This window comes from Pipra filicauda, unplaced genomic scaffold (assembly GCF_003945595.2).
Source record: "Pipra filicauda isolate LSUMZ 115617 unplaced genomic scaffold, ASM394559v2 scaffold416_size611912_pilon, whole genome shotgun sequence".
In the NCBI taxonomy this organism is placed as follows: domain Eukaryota; kingdom Metazoa; phylum Chordata; class Aves; order Passeriformes; family Pipridae; genus Pipra; species Pipra filicauda.
Window position 1 is genome coordinate 277,093 of NW_024104550.1, and position 20,698 is coordinate 297,790.

Below are 20,698 nucleotides of genomic sequence, written 5' to 3' on the forward strand. Positions count from 1 at the left end.
GCTGTGACTCATGAGCAAATTATTGCAGCTTAGTTACTGCTGAAGAGCTGAGCTGCAGCTCCTGCCTGCACCCAGGCTGGGCCCAGCACAGGGTGGGGCAGCTGAGCCTAAGCCTATTTTACAACTGCTCTGCTGTGGCCTCCCCATTGCTGTGGTCAAGGTGGTTTGTCCAGTTCCATCACCTTGGGTGGGAGTTGGATCTCCAGGGTTGCTCCCGGAGCCTGTCAGGTCTCAAAGGACAAAGCAGTGTCTGGCTCAGTGCCTGACAGTGCTTCCAGCTGGTTATCCCCATGGAGCCATTGTGCCAGGAGCTGGCTGGGCCACAGTGTTCTTCCCACTGCCTTCATCAGTCCCTCTCCTACAGCTCTCCTACAGCTCTGGGGGACACTTGCAGGAACTTCCCTCTCCTGTCCTGCTCTGGAAGCACATTCCCATCACTTCTGTGCATGGAGAGTTCCTCAGTGTCCCTCCATGCTTGAAGGATGCTGTTCTGGGTCAGGACTCCTTGTGTGCACTGGGGTTTTTCTTTTTTCACGCTGCAGTTCCCTCTCAGTTCACCTTGAGTCGTGTGGATAACAGGAATAAAAGCATTTTGCCCTGGGAGGCATCGAGCCTGAATGGCTCTGAATGGGTGAGTCACCACAACCCAGCCTATTGCTTTTTGCCTGCTGTGCACTGCTCTCCTCTCTCTTTTTCTTTTTCTTTTTTTTTTTTTTTCTTTTTATTATTTTTTTTCTCCTCTTCAGAGAAGAAAATCCCTCATTGGAGAAGGAGGGAAGGCTCCAGTGCTTAGTTTTTAAGGACGATTCAGTCACACTGCAAAAAAAAAAAAAAGTGAAGAAAGTAGCCTTTTTCCCTTAAAACTGTGCTTCCCACCAGCTGATCTCTTTATTAGCAGCATCCCTCAGGGGTGTGTTTGGATTATGGATTATTCATGAAGTACCCTTCACTCTTGATCCCTAGGCTGCCAAGACTAGAAAGAGCCCATTTCCTTTGCTTTCCATAGGGCAGGTAGAAGGGTGACTGCGTGGTCCCTGCTGCTATCCTTTAAAGATTTGGGGTTTACCTATAACTGCTGTTTGCTTTCAGTGCTAATAATTGAAGGTTTCCTATATGAACCTCATAGAGGTTGCTTGGGCTTGGCCTCAGTGACTCCAGGGACATTTTATGACATTCTTGGTGCAGCTTCTGCTCGAGTTTGGCTGTGGGAGCTGCAGAGGGTTCAGATTTGGCTGTGGGAGCTGCAGAGGGTTCAGGTTTGGCTGTGGGAGCTGCAGAGGGTTCAGATTTGGCTGTGGGAGCTGCAGAGGGTTCGGGTTTGGCTGTGGGAGCTGCAGGGGGTTCGGGTTTGGCTGTGGGAGCTGCAGAGGGTTCGGGTTTGGCTGTGGGAACTGCAGAGGGTTCAGATTTGGCTGTGGGAGCTGCAGAGGGTTCGGGTTTGGCTGTGGGAGCTGCAGAGGGTTCGGGTTTTCCTGCCTGCTCTGCCGTTGTCTGATTGATTTCAACGCGGACCCTTCTTTAAGTGGCTCTGATTGCAGGAAATTGCTGTGGCGTGTGACACATGTCACAACAGTGCAGTGATTAAAGCCCCCGCGTGTCATTTACTGACTGATTGAGCTAATCACACCCAGGGAGTGGGAAATGTGTGGAGAGGAACTGGCATTCCTCATTGTTAAGGGTTTTAAGCGTCCAAATAAATGACAGTTGGATTGGAATGTCTTTGAATTTACATCCTTGGAAGCTCGCAGCCAGTACCCAAGTGTGTCATGGGAGGAGGCAGAGCTGCCTTGCTTCTGTTTGAAGCATATCTTAAATAGTTCTGACTCTAAGGAGGTACCAAAACTAGCATTTGGGTGAGCTTCAGTGGCTGAGTCTTTGTTGGGGTGAAGTGGGAATGCAAACTCTTTCTTCTTAATCCTTTTGAGAACATTTTCTGCCAACACTGAGTGTACGTGGTCACTCCAGAATTGTATGGCGTTGTGTGGTTTTGTGTTGCTCCCCTCTTACTTCTCTGCCATTAGAAAGAATGAATTTGGAGTCAAGTTTCCACCTCCACACCTTGCTCGTGTGGTCTTCCTGAATGCAAGAGTGAATCGTGTGTCAGAACTCTGCTGGGCTCTTGGGTTGAGCTGTGACCCAGGAGCAGTATTGATGTTACATTGATATTGATTGTGACCCAGTGAAAAAATAAGGAGGAAAATCATTTCTGAAAAGGAAGGAACTGAAGTTTCTCGGGCAGGTGTGGTTGTGAGATGCTCTGGTGCCCCTGTATTGCTGCTGACTAACTCTGGGAGTCGGGCAAAGCTGCTGCTCCATCCAGATGTCATCCCAGGCTTGTATTCCAAACATCTTCTTTCCTTTTTCTCACCCTTTAGGTACAGAACCCTGGTCCTTCTACTTCATCAATGGCTTTCTGAATTTCAACGTGGCTTTTATTCTGGCCCTGCTGGTGCTGCCACTGACCTGTCTCATGGAGTGTCTGCTGCAGAAGTTCCATGGTGAGTGCAGGGAGAGCCAGGCACAGCCAGCCCAGACCTCAGCCTGGGGCTGCAGGCAGAGCTTTAGCCTGCCAAAGAGCAGCTTTGCTTTATTGGGAGCGAAACTGGGCTCAGCCAAAGTCTTTGGAGTAATAGGAGAGTTCCTGGAGCTCATTACTGAGTCCAGGGTTGTTCCCTGCCTCCACCTCCAGAAGGACAATGTGTTTTCAAGGCTGGATTTACCCATACCCAGAGTGAGTTTAACAAGGGGTGTGGTACCCAACCCTCAGTCTGACATTTCAATAGTCTTAAGGGGAAAAGAAACTGTGTACCTGTAGTTTCCATCTGGTCTGCAGCTGGAAATGGGAACCTTTGGAGTAACTGGGGAACGTTTTTGGGGTTGAAGTGGGCTCTTCTGTGCACTGTGAAAGGCACTCTTGAGCTCACAGGACTGAGCCCTGGCAGGACTGCCCATGCTTTGGGAAGTGTCCCCAAGGGTGTGGATATACTGAGAGCAGGAAAAGGAGGAACCAGAATATTCCCTGCTTCACGTTGGGCTTTTTCTTAAATAAAATGACATCAGTTTAAACACATGACATTTGGTAAGGGACTCTGGAGAGGAAGTGTGAATTCTTCTCTGCTGTTTTCCTGAGGAAGATTCATCAAGTGTCAGCAGCAGCCTCCAGATTCATCAGTCCAGTCAGTGCTTTGCTCTCTCTCTGATTTTTTTACTGAATACAAGAAGCAGCAATATCATAATCCCCCATGAAAATGTGTGTTAACGGGTGTTTGCTTGTATCTGTTCCTTGGCTATGACTGACATACTGTCAGGAACCAGTGAAAGCTCAGTAGGAGATCCTGTAAATGCAAGATTTCCTGCTGTTCACTTGGTGTTCTTGTGCTTAACAGCGATTCTGCCAAGTGCTTTGTTCACATTGTCTGTGAAATGCCGTTGGCTTAATTGCTTAACTCTGCTGTTGGGAGTAGTAAGGGGGCAGAGAAGGGACTGCAAATTGTCAGGCAGTGCAGAACCCTCCTCAGTGTGACTGAAATTCAGGGTAATTGTTGTTATTTTTGAATCAGTTATTTCCTCTGTTAAGCAGAAGGCGCCTGAGAGACCTCTCATGCTGTTATTTTTGTAATGAGGCAATGAGGGTTGTGGAAATTTCAGTCCACAAACAAGCCTTTGTGAGGGGAGAGGGGGATCCAGGGGAGATCCTTTCTGATCTTTGTATGTACAATACCCAGCAGGAGATCTGCTTCTGACTGCCTGATTTGTCAGTCCTTGGTGGGTTTTGTCTCTTCCTTGGGTTCAGTGATGCAGTCCCTTATTTTCTGTCCTCCTAAATCTGTTGGAGTTGTTAGTATTGTAGGAACCTGTAAAAATTCCCTGATGAAGGTTCTGTGCTGACTGTTTGGCCATGTTTCCTGGATTTCAGCAACGTGGGTGCTCAGAACAGGCTGTGTTTGTGTCTGAAGGCAATGGTTTGGGTCTGGAGAACGGGCTTGGAGGGTGAGATGTGACTGTGCAAGGGAGGGAGTGGGTTAAACCCCTCATTTCTTGCATTGCTGCTGCTTTGCTGAGTTTCTGTTTCCTCCAGTTCAGAACCTGGGCCGTCCCTACTGGCTGACCCTGGCTCCCATGTACATCTGGATCCTGATTTTCTTCAGCCAGCCCCACAAGGAGGAGAGGTTTCTCTTTCCCATCTATCCCCTCATCTGTCTCTCTGGTGCTGTGGCTCTCTCTGCTCTCCAGGTAAGTTTTAGTGGAACATGGTTTTAGTTTAGGTCATACCTTTAGGAAACCTGATTTCCAGCTGATTTCTTTTAACATTGCTTCCCAAAGTTTGGGGACACCTGCAGAGTACCTGTGCCTGTGACACAGCTCAGGACTGTCCTGTGCATAGCTTTGGATCATCATCTTTAATCTGTAGCTGGTACAGTTTAATATTTGAACCACATTTCATGGACAGGTGTTGAGACTGTGGAAGCAAAATACTCAGCCCTTCTGGTACTGAAGTGTTGCTGATTTTACACATTAAACCACAATCTTCCTGTGCAGGTTGACTGAGAGTGTGTGGAAAACTATTATCCCCCTGTAAGATGTGATGTAAAAGCAAAAATATTTGGGATTTCCCTCCTGAGTGTCATACAGAATGAGCTCAGCTGATAATTCTGGATCTGAGTGCAGCAAAAACAGATCAAATTTCATGGCTTTATAAGGTGATCCCATCCAGCTTATCCAGGATTGTCTGAAGTGATAAATAGCTGAGAATATTCCCTTGCCACTGATTATTTTGTGTTGGCTTTGGGTCGTTCTCCCATGCCCAGTGGGAATTCCTGGTGGGGAGCAGTTGAGATGTTGTGGTGCCAGCACAGCACAACACCCAGGAGATGCCATGAGGGTTGGTGACTTGGTGACAGCATTGGGGCCTCCTTTGTCTGGTGGTCAGGGCAGGAATGTGGGTGTGTAGGATTCTGGTGAATCCTTCACTGGCTTGAAAAAGGAAAAGTGATGTTGTTTAGGTGCCAGGAAACTGGGTTGGATACTTGGAGGAGCCAAAACCTGGATGTTTAGTAAATATCTCTTGAAGCACTTCACAGAGCAAAGCACTAATAGAGACTGATATAAACCTTCCCAGGGTCAAAATTATTCATCTTCCCCTGTTCAAAAGGCCCAGGAATGCAGCCATTAGTCCCTGCCTGAGCCTGTTCCTGCTGTTTGGCCTCATCCTGCTGTTCCTCCTGTGTCCTGCTGAGCACCAGTGGCAGCTCCTGTCCTGGGCTCCCCACCAGCACTGCCTGCACCCCTCAAACCTCTCACTCTTCCCTCCTGACTGCTCATCTCCCATCACTGCTGGTGTTCCAGTGCCCACCTGCAGTCCCCCAGCTGAGTTTCAGTCCTTGCACCCGTGCAGGACCGAGCTCTAATGTCAGCAGTTTTGTGGCTCTGCCTGTCACAACATCACAGGGCGCTGGTTTAGGACCTTTGCCAAACGTGGCTTTAGAAAAAAATCCAGTGTACATTTCTGCCCTGCATTTTTTAGCACTGCTGGATGACATTTTGCCCAGTATAGAGTGTCCAGCTGGGAATTGAGAACTGATTGCCCACCAGCAGTCCAGGCTGGTCACTCTGCTCCTCCAAACCACGTGGATGTGACTGTCATGAGGAAAATGCAAACAGGACTAGAGAAGCAGAAACCAGCTGAGGATAGGAAGTGAATAACCAGAAAGGTAGAGCAGGAGGGAGGGCCCAAGCCAAGGACTGGATGTATTTCCTTCTGAGTGTCCCCAGAAAGGCTTTTACATTTAAAAAAACCCCAAAAGGCTTTTCCTTTATCGGTTTCAGAGTGGCTCTGTGTGTCCTTTCGTCCACTTCAGAGCTGGAGTTGGTGCAGGCAGGGTAAACAACTGCAGGTCACCCAGGAAATCTGGGTCATGGAACTCGTGCTGGAGAGCGAGTCAGTGCAGGCTGGAAAATGAGGTCTGGCTGTGCAGGGCAGTTCTGCAGTGTCTGAAGGGCGCTCCTGCTTCACCTGGGAACAGCCAGGCTGGAGCACTGCTAGTGAGCACTTGACAGCTTTGACCTGAAGCCTGCCTGGGGAAAAGAGCTGAAAACTTCTTTAGTTACCCTGGATTTAACTTAAAAAAATGTGACTGAATTTCTGTGCGTTTCGATGAGTCCGAATTAAAAAAAACAAAGAGCAGAGACCTGGAGGGAGGTGCAGCCGCTGCTGCAAGGTCCTCGTGGAAGACAGGATCTTGCTAAACAGCTTTGGAGTAATTTTATGTCGTCTCTTTTTTATTTTTCTTTTTCACTCTCTCCTCAGAAATGTTACCACTTCATATTCCAGCGGTACCGCCTGGAGCACTACACGGTGTCCTCCAACTGGCTGGCCCTGGGCACCGTCTTCCTCTTCGGCCTTTTGTCCCTGTCCCGCTCTGTTGCCTTATTCAGAGGTTGGTATTTTACAGGAGGTTGGTGTTTTGCACCTGCCCTGTGCTTTCCTGGGCCTTTGGCTTGGCAGAAGTTGTGCTGCTTCGATTCCGGCGGCGGGTAAAACTAAGGAGTCTCCAAAAGTTGGGATGTCATTGCTGCAGGGGGGGGAATAAGCTTTAATTAATTTAATCACCGTTAATGAATGGTTATATATGTGTGTCTACATGCACATTCATCCATACATATGTATATGTTCACATATGTATGAATAAACCACTGGAATTACATCACTCACAAACCTGCCCCTCACCTTCAGCCAGCACAGCCCTACTGATACAAAAATGTACCCAGACTGGTATTAAAGCAGATACTTCAGCTTTCAGATACTTGAAACAGCATTTTCCCCACGTAAAACTTGGAATTGGGTGCATATGTCCTTAATGGAGATGGATTGGGCACGGTCCTTAAGAACCTTCTGGAATGGGAGCCATGCAGTGAGCCTTCCCAACCTCAGCAGTATGGTTTTGGGTTCTGGTGGCCACTGCCAGGGCAGGGAAATGTGAGTAAAGAATCTGTGCTAAAAAGAATCCAGCCACTTTTTAGCACAGACCAGTTCATTTATTCAGGAAGTTACCAGTGACATGTGAACGAGGTTTTTGTAGGCTTCCCAAAGCAGCCACGTAAATGCCCCTCTTATTCTGATTTTCTGCCTTGCACAGGCTACCATGGGCCCCTGGACCTGTACCCAGAGTTCCACAGGATTGCCACTGACCCCAGCATCCACACAGTGCCAGAGGGGAGGCCAGTCAACGTGTGTGTGGGGAAGGAGTGGCACAGATTTCCAAGCAGCTTCCTGCTGCCAGAGAAGTGAGTGCTTTCCTGCCAAAGGCACGGTTGGGTGAGGGGCACTTCTCCTGAGTGTTGTGGGGGTGACCCTCAGGTCTCAGCTGGCACCAGCAGGTGTCCTTGGCTGTGCCTCTGGTGTTCCCCACAGGGAATGTCACTGGATTTTCCCTGTTCCCTGCAGCTGGCAGCTCCAGTTCATCCTGTCGGAATTCAGGGGCCAGTTACCCAAACCCTTTGCCAAGGGCCCCCTGGCCACACGGCTCATTCCCACGGACATGAACGACCAGAACAAGGAGGAGCCATCTCGATACGTGAGGATTCTGTTCCCGTTTCCTTCTCCTTCCCTCGCTGTGTCATTCCTTACCTAACTGCATCATTACTGTAGAATTTGTAGTAATATCGTGCCCATGGCTGGGTCTCCCTAATTTGTTTCCTGGGGGGAAGTTACAGGACAAAAATGGTCCCTCTGCAGCCCTGGGAAATTTCCCCACTGATGTGAATGTTTTCTGTTTGCATTTCATCTGCCCATTTAAAGGCATAAGAAAAGAAGCAGAAGAAGTGATAGTTCCCAGTTGTTGCAATTTTGGGTTCAGCAGAGAGTGTGTGAGCACAGGAAGGTGAACTGAATGAGTAGTTTGAAGTCCCCCACAGAAAATATTTTGAAATTTTGCTCTGTACTTTCGTGTCTTTTTAAATATAGCAGGATTCATCACATTTGCAGCTGAGAAGGAGGAACTTAATTTGGAACTCCACTGAAACAATTGCATCAGTGATTTCAGTGGGAATCATTTAAGATAATGTACACTGGTATTACTGATTGATGCTTTTAATGTCTGTATTGTGTTACCTAAACAAAAGCAGTGCACACATATGAATATTTTAAAATTATATTGATGATATAAAAATAATTTAAAATCATTCTTTAAAATTAACAGGTTAAATCTTGGCAATCTGCTGGGTTAAATCTCCCTTCTTTTGAGGCTCATTGTGCAGCTACAGGAATGGGAAGGAGGCGTGTTCCCACCTGAGAGGAGCTGTCTGCTGCAGTGCATTTAATTTATGAAATCTTTAACTGTGGCATATTTTTAGCACAGACAGCTGGCTGGTGCTCAGCCTGTGACTAATGGAGCAAAACACACTTTTGTTTCATGCTTGTTTCTTAATGTCACCCTACAACTTGGTTATTCCTCATGCAACCAAAGGGGCCCGGAACATTAAAAAAATTAGCCACTAAATGTTGATTTTCAATTTGGGTTTAAGGCTTTGACTTCTGACCTGGCAGTAGCACCAAGAGATCAAGGCATTTTCTTGAGTTGAGTGAGCTTAGGAGTGCAAGCACACCCAGATTTAAAAAAAAAAAAATAGAAGGACTGTGATAGTGAGTAAATCTAAATAGCACAAGCCTGTTGGCCATTTAAAGGGGAGAAAACAAATGGTTCAAGAGGATTATCTGAGCCATGGAGCTTCAAACCCATTAATGGCTTCAGAAATGGGGCTGATCTCGTTGTTTCAGGTGCAGGTCTCTGTTACTGCTCTGCTTGAAAATGGAAGGGTAAATCTCAGTGTTTCTGTTGCTATGAGACACTGGGGAGAAGAGTTGATTTGATCCTGTTTTGCAGTTCTTCCTTCCTTAATCACGTTGAGCAGCACTTGCCTTGCACTTGTCCTACCAGGGAGGTGCATTTGTCCCTGAAGCTGCTGAGAGGGAGATGAGGAGCATTATTCCCTACAGAAATGTATCCAAGCAGGAACAGCAGATCAGACCTAAAAGCTGAAACTGTTGACAACAACTGACTTCAGAGGAAGTTTGGGTTTTTTTGACCACTTTCTTTTCACTCGTAGCAGCCCTCCAGAGCCCAGTGAGAGACAGCAGCAGCTGTGCCCTGAGCTCCAGCTCTCTGCTGTGCCCACTCCTGTTAGTCAGGGTGGCACCAAATTTAGCTCCCCACCACTCAGCACTGCAGTTGCATCAAAGAAAGAGAGAGTGGGAGGAGGAAAAGGAAAGGAGAAGCGAGGAGGGTGGGATGTAATTTAGAAATCCCCTGCAGCTTTGTTCACTGAATGGTTTCTTTGCACAGGGAAACGTTTCAAGGTCTGTGCATCACCAAAGCCTGGTGTAAATGCCCAAATAAATGCACAGGTGCTGTGTTGGCCCTCTGACCAGGATGAATGTTATCCTTGGCTTCAGTGTAACTTCTAGGAATGCTCTGTGTTCACTTAGAATTGTACCAGGGAAATCTTTCACCTGGCATTTTAAGTGCCTGCCCTTCTAGGGGAGAATTTAGAATGTGAGATTAGTCTTAGTGCTTGAGGCAGTAACTTGCCTTTCTCTGAATGACTCTACATCACTTACAGGAAAACTTGGTTAGTGCTTTGGGAGTCTTTTTGCTAATGAGCCAGAACCTCTCCCAGGGCCTGGAATGTTCTTCTCACACAGTGCAAGGAGTGGATTCAACATTCTCCTCAGCCGAGTTTCCCAGGGTGTAATTTCATTTGCCACTGAGCTGTGATGCCACAGAGCCATCTGGTATCCACCTAATTAAATTGTTTTCAGCCTAAATCGTTACATTAAACCCCAGAGGTGCTTCAGAAGAGTGATTTCAGGCATGTCCAAGGAAGTTTGCAATCAAATTCTGTGGGAGATTTCAAGACTTGCCATGGGATGACAAGACTGAAGCCCTCAAATGCTGTGAGCTCTGCAGAGTTAACAGGTTGTGGGGGTTGTGTGACCCTTGTGGGTACCCCATCCTGGTCTGTGTGTATTCAAATGTTGCTCTGTGTGTAACCAGATGAGCTGGAATTGTGTGCAACTGGTTGTAAAAGGCATGAAAAATGAGGTGAGTGATTTCTTTTGGAGGAGGCTGTCAGATAGGCATGAACCAGGAAGAAGATTCAGTGCAGACATCAGGAGACATTTCTAACCATAAAGACAGCAGAGTGTTTTGCCTGGGGAGCTTGTGGAGTCAGCATTGTACAAAGTCTTTAGCAGCTAATTAGACAACCCCTGAGAAAAGCACCAACAGAATCGGTTCTGCCACCTCTGTGACTTGACAGTTCCCCAGCAAGGGAAGCTGGCAGTGGTCCTGCCTCAGAGAGGGACCTGAGGATGCTCCCCTTGGGAGAAAGCAGCCTGTGTTCCCCCAGAAAGGTTTTGCTTGAGAACGTTCAGAACAGGTTACCGTGTGTCCTGCAGGAAGCCTTTCCCCTGCTGCTGGAAATTTAACCCTCTTCCCATTGCTAAGTAACATAACAGCCTGTATAAATAAACACATAGAGCCAGGAACCCGCAGGAAATAAAGCACAAGGATGTCTTTCTTTCTGCAGATTGACATTTCCAAATGCCACTATCTGGTGGACTTGGACACAGCAACTGAGACCCCCAGGGAGCCCAGGTATTCCTCCAACAAAGAAGAGTGGGTGACCATTGCCTACAAGCCATTCCTTGATGCTTCCAGGTATGCTCTGCACGTCTGGGGATGGGGGCTGGCAGGGCTGGGCTGTCTGCTTGCAGGAGGAGCTGTGCACAGGGAGGAGAGAGGGTGACAAATGCCACTCTGAAGTCCAGTTTCCAGTAAAGGCAGCTTGCTGGCCACAGTGGAACCTTTGTCAAACTTGTGCCTGCAATATTTATGAGCTAAGAGGGTGAAACCAGCTGAGGAGGGTGGTGAGAAGGATTATTTTTAAAAAGAATCCTCCCTGTGCACTCCTTGCTGAAGCAGTGTTTTTTGGTTTGCTTTCCAAAGAAGGGAGGTGGATGTCATCTCCTCCCAGCATCTCCTCCCAGCAGACCTTTGAATCTGCTGCTTTGTTTCAGCCAAACTCGAGGCAGGTACAAGTCAGTCTCAGAGGGCATGAGCTCTTACAGCCTTCATGAAAGCTGGCAGACAGAGAGGAGGCAGTCAGCAAGGGCACACCTTTCTTAGGCATCAGAAAATCCATGCAAGAGATCCCTGTTAGAATCTGTCCCTCAGTAGTTCTGCTGCTCACTGAACAACTTGCCTGTGTGTCTGAACAGCAGCTCCTGTGGGAAGCAGAGGTTGGGTTTGCTCTCCTCCAGGCTGACAGGGGGTGAAGTCAGGGCTGTCAAACTGGGAGTGTTGTTAATACAGCCCTGCAAACACAGAAACCCTCAGCTGTGAGGGGGAGGTTACTTAGCCACTGAAAGCTCTGGTCATGTCGTTGTCATACCAGGACAGAGGGGCTGACTGGAAAAACCTCTGTAAAAAACCCACCCAGGGTTCAGTGCCCTCCTGTTTTCTGTGGGAGACCTTTTAATTCCTAGTACAAGGACCCTCCAGGGAGTGGGGCTGGTAAAGGCAGCTGAGCAGAGAGAAAGAGTGATAATAATGATAGAGCAGCTCCCAGGGGAGCTCTGATGTTCCCAGCCTGCTGACACAAACAGGTTTCCTTGGCAAGGCCTTTCCTGGATGATGTTTTCCAAGAGCCCTGCTGTTACATTTGGGCAGGACTTCAGGAAGGGAGAACGAGGTGGCCAAAGAGTCTTATTAGTGAGGAAAGAGAAGCATCTGCACGAGAGTTTTGCAAAGGACTCCTTGTGCAGAGTGTGTGCCCTTAAATGTGCATTTCTGCTTTGAAGGCTCGTTGGTGTGTTTTTAGAGCTGGTTTATCTTGCTGTTCTCCACTGAACAGCGAAACTTTGATTGGTTTGGACCTGATCTAAAGTCCTTTGAAGTCAGTCAGGTCCAGATGAGCCTTTAAGACCCCTTGGGGATGTAATTTGCTGGGGGTGCTTTAGAGGCAGCTCTGCTGCAGAGGTTCTACCTGCCTGATGAAAGCCAAATGAATTATTCTGCTATGACTGACTGTCTCACAGACTTCTCCAGGATGTCCTGGATTCTCTGTGGCTTCTTTCAACACAGAATTCCTCATTTTCCCTGTGCTTGGCTGATGTTTGGTCGAGAGGGAATTGGTCTGTCTCGTGGGCTTTTTGGGTTATTGCACTTCCAGCCCCCACCCATCGCCTCTGAATTTTTGATTAACGCTCATGTGGGTACCACAAACCACTGCTCTCTCTCCTGAACCCATTTCAGATCCCCTGGGAGGCTCAGTGCTGAGCTGAGTCCTTGTCACTCTCTTCTCAGCTCTAGTGCTGTTTCCATGTAGCCACTGACATTTTTCTTCCTTCTTTTTCCCCCCCCTTCCTTCTTGATTGGGGAATTTCCCTATTTACAGCTAAAACCCCTGCATCCTGCCAGGCATCCCTGGCTGGCTGGCCCTCAGGAGTTTGGCTGAACACACAGGTAGATGTGGTGGTGGAGCTCTGCTCTTCCAGGGGAGATGCTGTCAAAGCACTTCCTGCCAGACAAGAGGCTGGAAACTTCTTCCCAGGCTTGGCACTGAGAACCTGTGCAGTCATTTTGATTTGATTTACGATGCTGTGTGTTGCATTTAGATCATCCAAACACCAAGATCCCCAAGCAGTGTGTTCCTGGCTGGCTGAGGATCCCTGCAAGCCTGCAGCCAGACTCCAGTAGCCCACTCAGTTCTGTGTGTGGTCCTTCATGTCTGCCTTGGGAAGGGAGGCTGCTCGTGGCTGTTGCTGCTGGAAGTGATGCCTTGGCTTGTTGTAGCAAAGGCATCATCTCACCACGGAGCAGCAGCTTGTTGTGGGAAGCTGGGAATCACAGGGAGATCCTGGAACTTCAGAGCTCTGAGCCTGGTGATGGTGAGATGGAAAAGGCAGAACATGAGAGGTGGGAAAGGGGAGCAACTGCCTGGCTGAGCAGTGACAGATCATCTGAAGGTGAAGGGGACCATTCTGGCTGCTGTGCCCTCCTTGGCAAAAGCTGCTGCATCTGTGGGAGGCTGGGATGGAAGAGGGTTTGCAGAGCATGTCCTGGGAGGAGATGAGGAGACCGGGCAGCCCCATCCTCAGCCCTGTGGTGTCACCTGTCAGCCTCCCCTGCTCCCGTTCCTGTCATTCCCGAGGCTGTTCCTTATCGAGGCAGCACAGCTGGAGCAGAGGGGAGCTGTGGTGCCTTCAGCAGTGGAGGAGGCCAGGTTGCCATGGCAGCAGGGCTGATTTCCATCCCTGCTGTTCCCACCTCCTGCGGTTCCAAAGGCTGAGCTGTGCCCCGGCACAGACCTTGGCAGGGGGGGCAGCTCCAGGGCACAGGGCTGGGAAGGGCTGGGAGGGCCTGGGCTCACCCAGGGGGTATCACTGAGGGGGGAGAGAACCAGGTACATCTCCCCAGCTTGTCTCCCTGAACCTGGAGAGGAACAGTAAGGCAGGAACAGCTGCCCAGCAGTGGGCACAGCTTCCCAGGACAGCTCAGGGTCCAGTGAGGAGCAGGGAGAACAAACCACACGAGGCCTGATCTGCCCTGTTTCGAGCCAGTGTGGCATTTAAAGGTGTCACAATTATAATTGGATGGTGCAAAAAAAGTCAAGGCCCCTTTTGCCAGCTCATCCACAGCAGCAAGAGGTATTGGAGAGCAGCTCTCTTTGCATTGCATTTCTCATCATTTTTGTCACATATATTTTAATTTCTCTCTGTAATTAGGCCCTTGGAGAAGAGGCAGGGTGGATGAGTGACTAGGGGGCTCAGTGGGATTTGGTGTTCCCATGACTCTGCCCTTCAACCCTCCCTGTGTTGCAGTTTCCCATTTGGGCCAAAGGTTTGTTAGGTCCCCACTTATCTCCAGGAGCTTGTTGGCAATGCATGTAAGGAGCTTAAACTTCAGAACAGCAGGGACAGGTAAATGCCTTTGCATTGTTTTGCACCCAAGTACTGGAATTTTGCTGCAACATCCATATAAAGGTTTCCCATGGCAAACGTTCACAGTCGGGCTGTTGAGCTCCGAGTGCGTCAGAGCCTTTCTAAAATAAGACAAGTGTTGTTTGCTTTGGTTTTCTTCCCTGAGTGTGCCTGAGTTGTAACCTGCATCAAATCTCGGGGCTCCAGCAATTCCCAGCAGGGACAATGACCCAGGTTTGGCAGCAGATTGGCAGATGAGGGGGGCAGTGCCAATGGCAGCAGTGCTGGCTTTGTTTGCCACCCCAGCCAGCCAGAGGGTTCTCTGAGGGCATCCCTGGTGTCTCAACACTGTTTCAGGGATGCAACAAGTACTTGTGCAGTCCAGAAAGGTGTTTGCAGCCCTGACAGGGGAGCAGGTGTGGAAATCCCAGCAAAAGCACTTGTGTGGCTTGGTTTGATTTTGATTTGAGACGCTAAATTTGGGCACTGCTGTCTGTCTCAGAGTTGAGAAATGCATCGTTCTGCTGCAGGGGAGCAGTGACACAGCTGTGACAGCGAGTTGTGTGCTAGAAATGAGTGAGCTGGAAGGATCCTAGAGCTAGTAGATCCCTGGGGAGACCTTCCCAGGGTCAGACACACAGGTTGTAGAGGCAGTGAAGCTGCATCAAGAACTCCTTTGGTGCCCCAGAGTGCTCACATTTCTGAGCATGTCCCTTCCCCCCTCACCAGAGTGACACATCCCTCAAACCCAGCACCTGCTTCCACACAGAGGTTTGGAAATGTCTCTTGCTACCTATGAAATAAGTGTAAAACCACTATGAAAAATGCAGCTTTGTTTTTTTTTTTTAATAAAAGCTGAGGAGGAACAGAAGTGTCCCTTGGAGCTGGGCTGTGAGGGGAGCTGCCAGGGGAGATTTCAGGTTTGCAGCTCTCAAAAAAACCCCATCAAGCACCTCCCCACCCAAACCCAAACTGCAGCTCTTGTTCTTTGAAAATAAATGACCCCAACAGCTCAGTTCACTCCTGCTGAACTGGAGGCTTCTGGGACTCACTGTGAGTCTCCCATTGACGTCAGCAAGTGCAAATGTAAATCTCAGCTGGCTCTGATAAATGGTGCTGCTAATTGAATTAGAGAGCACTCCAAGCCACCAGCTAATTATGCTCCTCAGGAAGCTGCTTTGCCAAGGTCCATTTAATTCTATATTGGCTGAGCACTCCGAATCTGGCACAGAAAAAGGGGAAATATATCACAGCTCCCCACTGAGGAGCACATATTTCTCCAGCTCTTTAGGCTGAGCCGTCTGCTTGCTCCAAACACTTGGATTTTCCATCAAAAAAAAAGTAAAATTAGTGCAAAGTGAATGCTTGGGTCACCTTGTTGGAGCACATCAGCACCCTGGTGTGACAAGGGACTGTCTCATTCCCTGTGTGTTACTTGAGTTGTTTTCCCTGCTTCTGTTTTACAAGGGGAAGTAAGGAATGGTTTGAATTACCTCTGAGGTGGGTGTTGGTACAAAATGTGGCACCTGGAGGAAGTGCAGACGTTAATGGGTTTGCAGAGAGCTTTGATCCTGAGCTGCCTGTGTGTGCCCGTGGCTGGGAGGCACTGGGTCCTTCCTGCCCCTGTGGCAGAGGTTCAGCTTCCTCCTGCCTCTTCCTCCTGCCTCTTCCTCCTGCCATTCCCTCCTGCCATTCCCTTCTGCCTTCTCCTGCTCCTTCCTGGATTCTGCTGTCCCTGGTGGCTGCTGCTGTTCTGTGTCAGGCTGTGCATTTGGGAGTGGGGGCTGGAACACCTTCCCTCAGTGTTTGCTTCCATCCCAGACCAGCTCCTGTGGCACTACCAGAACAGGAATGTTGAGCTGCTTTCCCTCAAGTCCAGTGGGTCTCTGACAGAAATAGGCTCAGCACCAAACAGCTCTGCTGGGCTTAGTGGTAACTGAGCAGCCCTGGCTGAACTGGGAGCTGCTGGGAGTGCTGCACTCCTTCAGAATCCAAAAAAACTGGACAGTCAGACCCCTGGAGTGCTTGTGGCCTTGCTACCAACGTGCTGCCTGGGAGCTGAGTGCTGATGAAGGCTCCACACAATCCCAGTCTCTGGGGGACAAATTTAGAAGCAAATGCAAATAGAACATTCTATATATTCCCTGTCATCTGTCATCCCAACCCCTTCCATGTGCCATCTGCTGTCTGAGGTTGCTGAGCCTGACAAAGTGAGGTGACAGGAGGTAAAGGTTCCCTGTCTGACTTGAAAGCTCTGTCATGACTCCCTGAGCTGTGGGAGCATCAGCAGCCCTGGGAGAACCAAAGCAGGGCCCTGCTCTGTGCAGTTCCAGCAGCAGAGAGAGCAGCCTCGTGCTTGTGTCCAGCCTGAGTCTCTGTTTCAGTGAGGAAGTTGCTGCTGGACAAAGCCTGACCTTACAGCTCTGTCCTGGAGCAGATCTGTTGGTGCCACCATTCACCATATCCAGGCTTTTTTATCGTGGGAGATGTGATTCTCAGAGCACATGAACGTGACTGTTTTTAAGGTGCTCTGCCAATGCAAGGAGGTACCACCAGGCTTTTCCTGGATGGTTCCAAGGTGCAGGAGATGCAGGAGCTGCTGCTTCTCAGCTGGATCACAGCAGGGCTGTCTAAGAAGCCTGGGAGCCTCCAGGGAGATGCAGCTCCCAGTGGCAGTTCCTGCCATTGTTCTTTGGCCCGTGTTTTTGAAAGATGTCCAGTGCTGCCTTACAGCAAAACACAATTCAGCTTTCTCCTGAAAAAAAAGTGGCTTGAATTGGATGTGCAGAACCTTGGCTGTGCTGCCAGCAGAGCTGGGTGGATTGCAGTGACCTGGGTCTCTGTGCCATCCCTGACCACCCTGCAGATCAAATCCTCCAACAAGTCATGCTGAAAGACATAAAGAGATAAGATGCAGTGCTGAGGAAGCAAAACTGCCCCAGCCCTGGTTTCAGTAAGTTGCTCAAATTTGTGAAGCTTTGCAGGGTTCAGTGCAGTTCATTACCTTCCTCCACTGCACATTTAAACCTGGGTTTTACTCTTGGATTACTCAGTGAGAGAACACACAACATTCACAATGTGCCCAGCCAGCACAGCTCCAGCAATTAGCAGCCAAATGAAAGGTACTAATTTCATGCAGCCATTAAGCCCTCCATGCTCGAGTGCTCCACTGGGCCAATTGTTGGAAGTGTTGGAATTGCTGGAACTGGCAGGGCATGGGGTGGGAGCTGGCAGCCTGCAGCACCCTGGGCTTTGGAGCACTCCAGCCCTCCTTAATTCAATACCCTCAGCACGAGAGCAAAACTCCAAAATGCCAGTGCCCAGCAAAGCTTCTGCTCCTCAGGCATGTCGGGGGGAATGGGCAGCCAGAAAGGTGGGGTAGAAAAGAGGAGATGCTGTGGTGTGTCAGGGCAGGGTCAGGATGGATCTCAGGGAAAGGTTCTTCCCCCAGAGGGGGAAGTGCCCCCTGGTTGGGCACTGCCCAGGCTCCCCAGGGCAGTGGGCACAGCCCCAATGCTGCCAGAGCTCCAGGAGGGTTTGGATGATCCTCTGGGACTCTTGGGGCTGGGCCTGTGCAGGGCTGAGGGTTGGACTGGATGGTCCTCGTGGGTCCCTCCCAGCTCAGCACATCGTGTGACTGTGAAATGCAGCTTTGCACCTTCCCAGAGTGCCCTGAGGAGCAGGACCTGCCTGTCTGGGTGACCCCAAAGGCCCCCTGGCTGCTTTTTGGATGTTGATATCTGGGATCTAAGTTTCTTTCAACAATTACACCACCTTTCCTGCCCTCTCTCCCCCTTAATCCTACTGGAGTGGATGGTGGATGGTGGAAGAACTGGTCAGGCTGCTGCTCTGTGGTGATGGCACAGACCAGCTTTGGTCCTGCCAACAAGGAGGAAGCTGGGCATTTAAGGATGATTTTCTCCTTTCTGTTTTCCAGGTCCTCGAGGCTGCTGCGAGCATTCTACATCCCCCTCCTGTCAGAGCAGTACACGTGGTACTCCAACTACACCATCCTGAAATCCAGGAGGTCCAGGCAAAGCAGGAAAAAGATGGGAGGCTAGAACACACCTGGGCAGCCAAACCAAAAGCATCTGCTGACACTCTTGGACAACTGCCCAGGCCATCTCCAGTTCCCTTTTTGAAAGACTGGGCTCCTGAGAACTCTCTGGCAAAGACCTGCCCCGGGGTGCTTTGGCTCTGCAGCTCCAGCCGGGGGGAAGGTGCATCCTCTGCTCTCAGTTCCCACTGTCAGGGCTCTGCTCTGCCCCCAGCAGCACGTTGGTAAGAAGCCATTTGAAAATGCAGCAGCCACCCGTGGATGTGTTATCCCTGCTGCTCCCTGGGTTGCACTGGAAAAGAGAAAAATGGAAACTAAAAAGGAATAATGACAGGATGAGGCTCTGCTCCAGGTTGCAATCTGGCACTGGGAAAACCTCAGCTTCTCTCTTTCTCTCTCCTGCCCATCCCTCCAGTGTCCCTCCTCTGCTCCAGCAGTGCTTTCATTCACCTAGGGAATTTTTTCAGGTAACAATGTTTAGGAATTTTCCTTTTTCTTAAAAACAAAAAGTGGTGGGGAAGAGGACAAACCTGCCTGACAGTGAACTGAGATGCACTGAGTCTCTAGGAATCGTGCACCACAGAGAAACAGCCTGAAGTTGCTCTGTCCAGGAGACACTTTCAAGGATAAACCTGTGCTTTTGGGAGAAAAACCCCCCCCCAAACTTAGGAACTGAGGCAATTATCTATTTAATGGGATCAGAGTGTTTGTGTTATCTGTGAAACCAAGTGTTTGTCTGCTATTTATAGTAATTTTTTCAAGATACCTGTAACATCCTTTCAATTCTAGACTACAGCATCTTAAAAATTCTGGGATTCTCCAGAGAGCAGAAGGATTAATTTATATATATATATATAATTTTTTTTGCAATTCTGTTTCCCAGAATAGACAGTGTGTGTTACAGGGGTCTCATGTGCTTCAGAGCAATGTTGTGCTTGTTATGTCTCCATTTTCCAACGTGCAGTGTCCCAGGCTGGATGAAGGGGGTTGTTTTCACTCGCATCCCTGGAATTTTTGGGGATGGGGTGGCACGAGAGGGAGTTCTACCCAAGCTCTGGGGTTAGACTGGGGGGTGTGTGCAGTGCCAGAGCAGGTGGATCAGGGATTTAGGTGCTGGGGAGCTGTTTGGATGCAAAGAGAAAAGCAGGAGCCTCTGAGAACACGGGTGTTGGTCCAGGAGCAAAACTCAGGGCTGGGCAGGTCTCGTGGGCAGGGGGGGAAGGACAGGCTGGGATCCAACACGGCACTGCTGGGACCAAGCAGGAGGAGCTGGATGAGGAGCAAGGCCTGGGTTCAGTCTGGAAGAGGCTCTGAATGCCCTGCATTGCCTTGAGGAGGTTTTTTAGGGGCATTGTGCTCTGCTAAAAGCAGTCTACAAACATGGGGTGGTCACAGCACGGAAATGCAGCTCCCTCCCATTGCACCCCCCTGGATGCAGGAGCAGTTTGGAGCTGAGGCTCCAGATTCCAGCTCTGAAGACTTAGGGAACTGTGTGTGGCATCTCAGCCTGGACCATCTTCAGGGAAATGTCCCCCTGTGCAAACATCACCTTCCATCAGTGTCAGATGTGGAGCTTTGAGGTTTTCAGCCCACAAACTGGTGTTTGGGATGAGCTGGTCTGGGGGGTCAGAGCCAGGGTGACATCAGTGTTGTGGTGTCTTTGCCCAGGTGTCCCCCCAGCTCTGCCCCTCAGAGCAGTTTCACACAGGGCTCTCCAGAGCCAGCAAATCAAAACCAAAACTCTCGCCCTGCTTGTTGCCTCTTCCCTTGCTAATCCCTGACCTTAAATCAAATAAAGAAACAAATCCCCGACCTTAAATCAAATAAAGAAACAAATGCAGTTGAAGGACTGGTTGCACCTCTCTCTGGTGCTGTTTGTGTGACTGTTCCATGTTGTCATAGCTCATAACCACATGTTTAATGTGAAAAGACAGTGCAGTAAATATCCATTTTAAATGACTCTGGCTGCTCCACCTTCCTTTCCAGCTGGATTCCTGATTTGGGAGTGGTGGTGGGGAACTGATAACCTGACAATAGTCAGGAGTTGATCAGTGCTTTCCAGAGGGATGCAGCAAATGTTTGGTTCCTGGGAGTAAGCAGGGACAATCCATCAATCCCAGCTGAGACCACTGGGAATGAGAAGGTGAAGTGGCTGCTGATGGTGTTTGCACCTGAAGGCCTGAGCCCCAGGGGAGGTTTGGGGCAGGAGATGCTCAGGCTGCCCTCATTTCCCCATCACTCACAAGTCAGGACCGTTGCACTCTGTGCAGAGCTGAGATGAAGCAAAAAGCCATCGATAACAAGAAGGTTTTTGGGAAATAAAAGAGACTTGTGGAGTGGGAGCATCCCATCCCGAGGAGCACACTGCAGGCACTGCCTGCCTGGCTCAGGTTTGCCTGGATCAAAGTCCCTGTTTTTTTGAATGCAGGTGATGGATGTGAAGAGGGTGATGCCAAAGGGTGGAGCTGCATCCGAAACAAAGCATTTTCCTGGGAATGGTCGATCTTCTCTGTGTCCCCCCCAGCCCAGGCTGGTGCCCAGTGCCATTGCTGTGGCACTTGCCCTGCCTGGATGAGCAGAGGGGGATTCTCTGGGGAGTTTGCTCTGCCCTGGGTGGAGATGGAGAGGCTGCCAGTGAAGAGCAGGGTGGGGAGCTGAGC

General features: G+C 49.6%; 1 protein-coding gene across 2 annotated transcripts in view; it reads left to right on the forward strand.

Moving 5' to 3' along the window:
• LOC113994953 (ALG9 alpha-1,2-mannosyltransferase) overlaps positions 1 to 19,998 on the forward strand; it is a 30,715-nt gene extending 10,717 nt beyond the window's left edge. For both annotated transcript variants that reach the window (XM_039385506.1, XM_027734516.2), the window contains 7 exons: positions 2,376 to 2,498; positions 4,079 to 4,233; positions 6,308 to 6,437; positions 7,137 to 7,284; positions 7,445 to 7,574; positions 10,588 to 10,718; positions 17,919 to 19,998. In XM_039385506.1, the coding sequence (XP_039241440.1) occupies positions 2,376 to 2,498; positions 4,079 to 4,233; positions 6,308 to 6,437; positions 7,137 to 7,284; positions 7,445 to 7,574; positions 10,588 to 10,718; positions 17,919 to 18,042 (941 nt within the window). In that variant the 3' untranslated portion in view covers positions 18,043 to 19,998. The remainder of the gene's footprint in view (positions 1 to 2,375; positions 2,499 to 4,078; positions 4,234 to 6,307; positions 6,438 to 7,136; positions 7,285 to 7,444; positions 7,575 to 10,587; positions 10,719 to 17,918) is intronic.
• Positions 19,999 to 20,698: the final 700 nt, after the last annotated feature.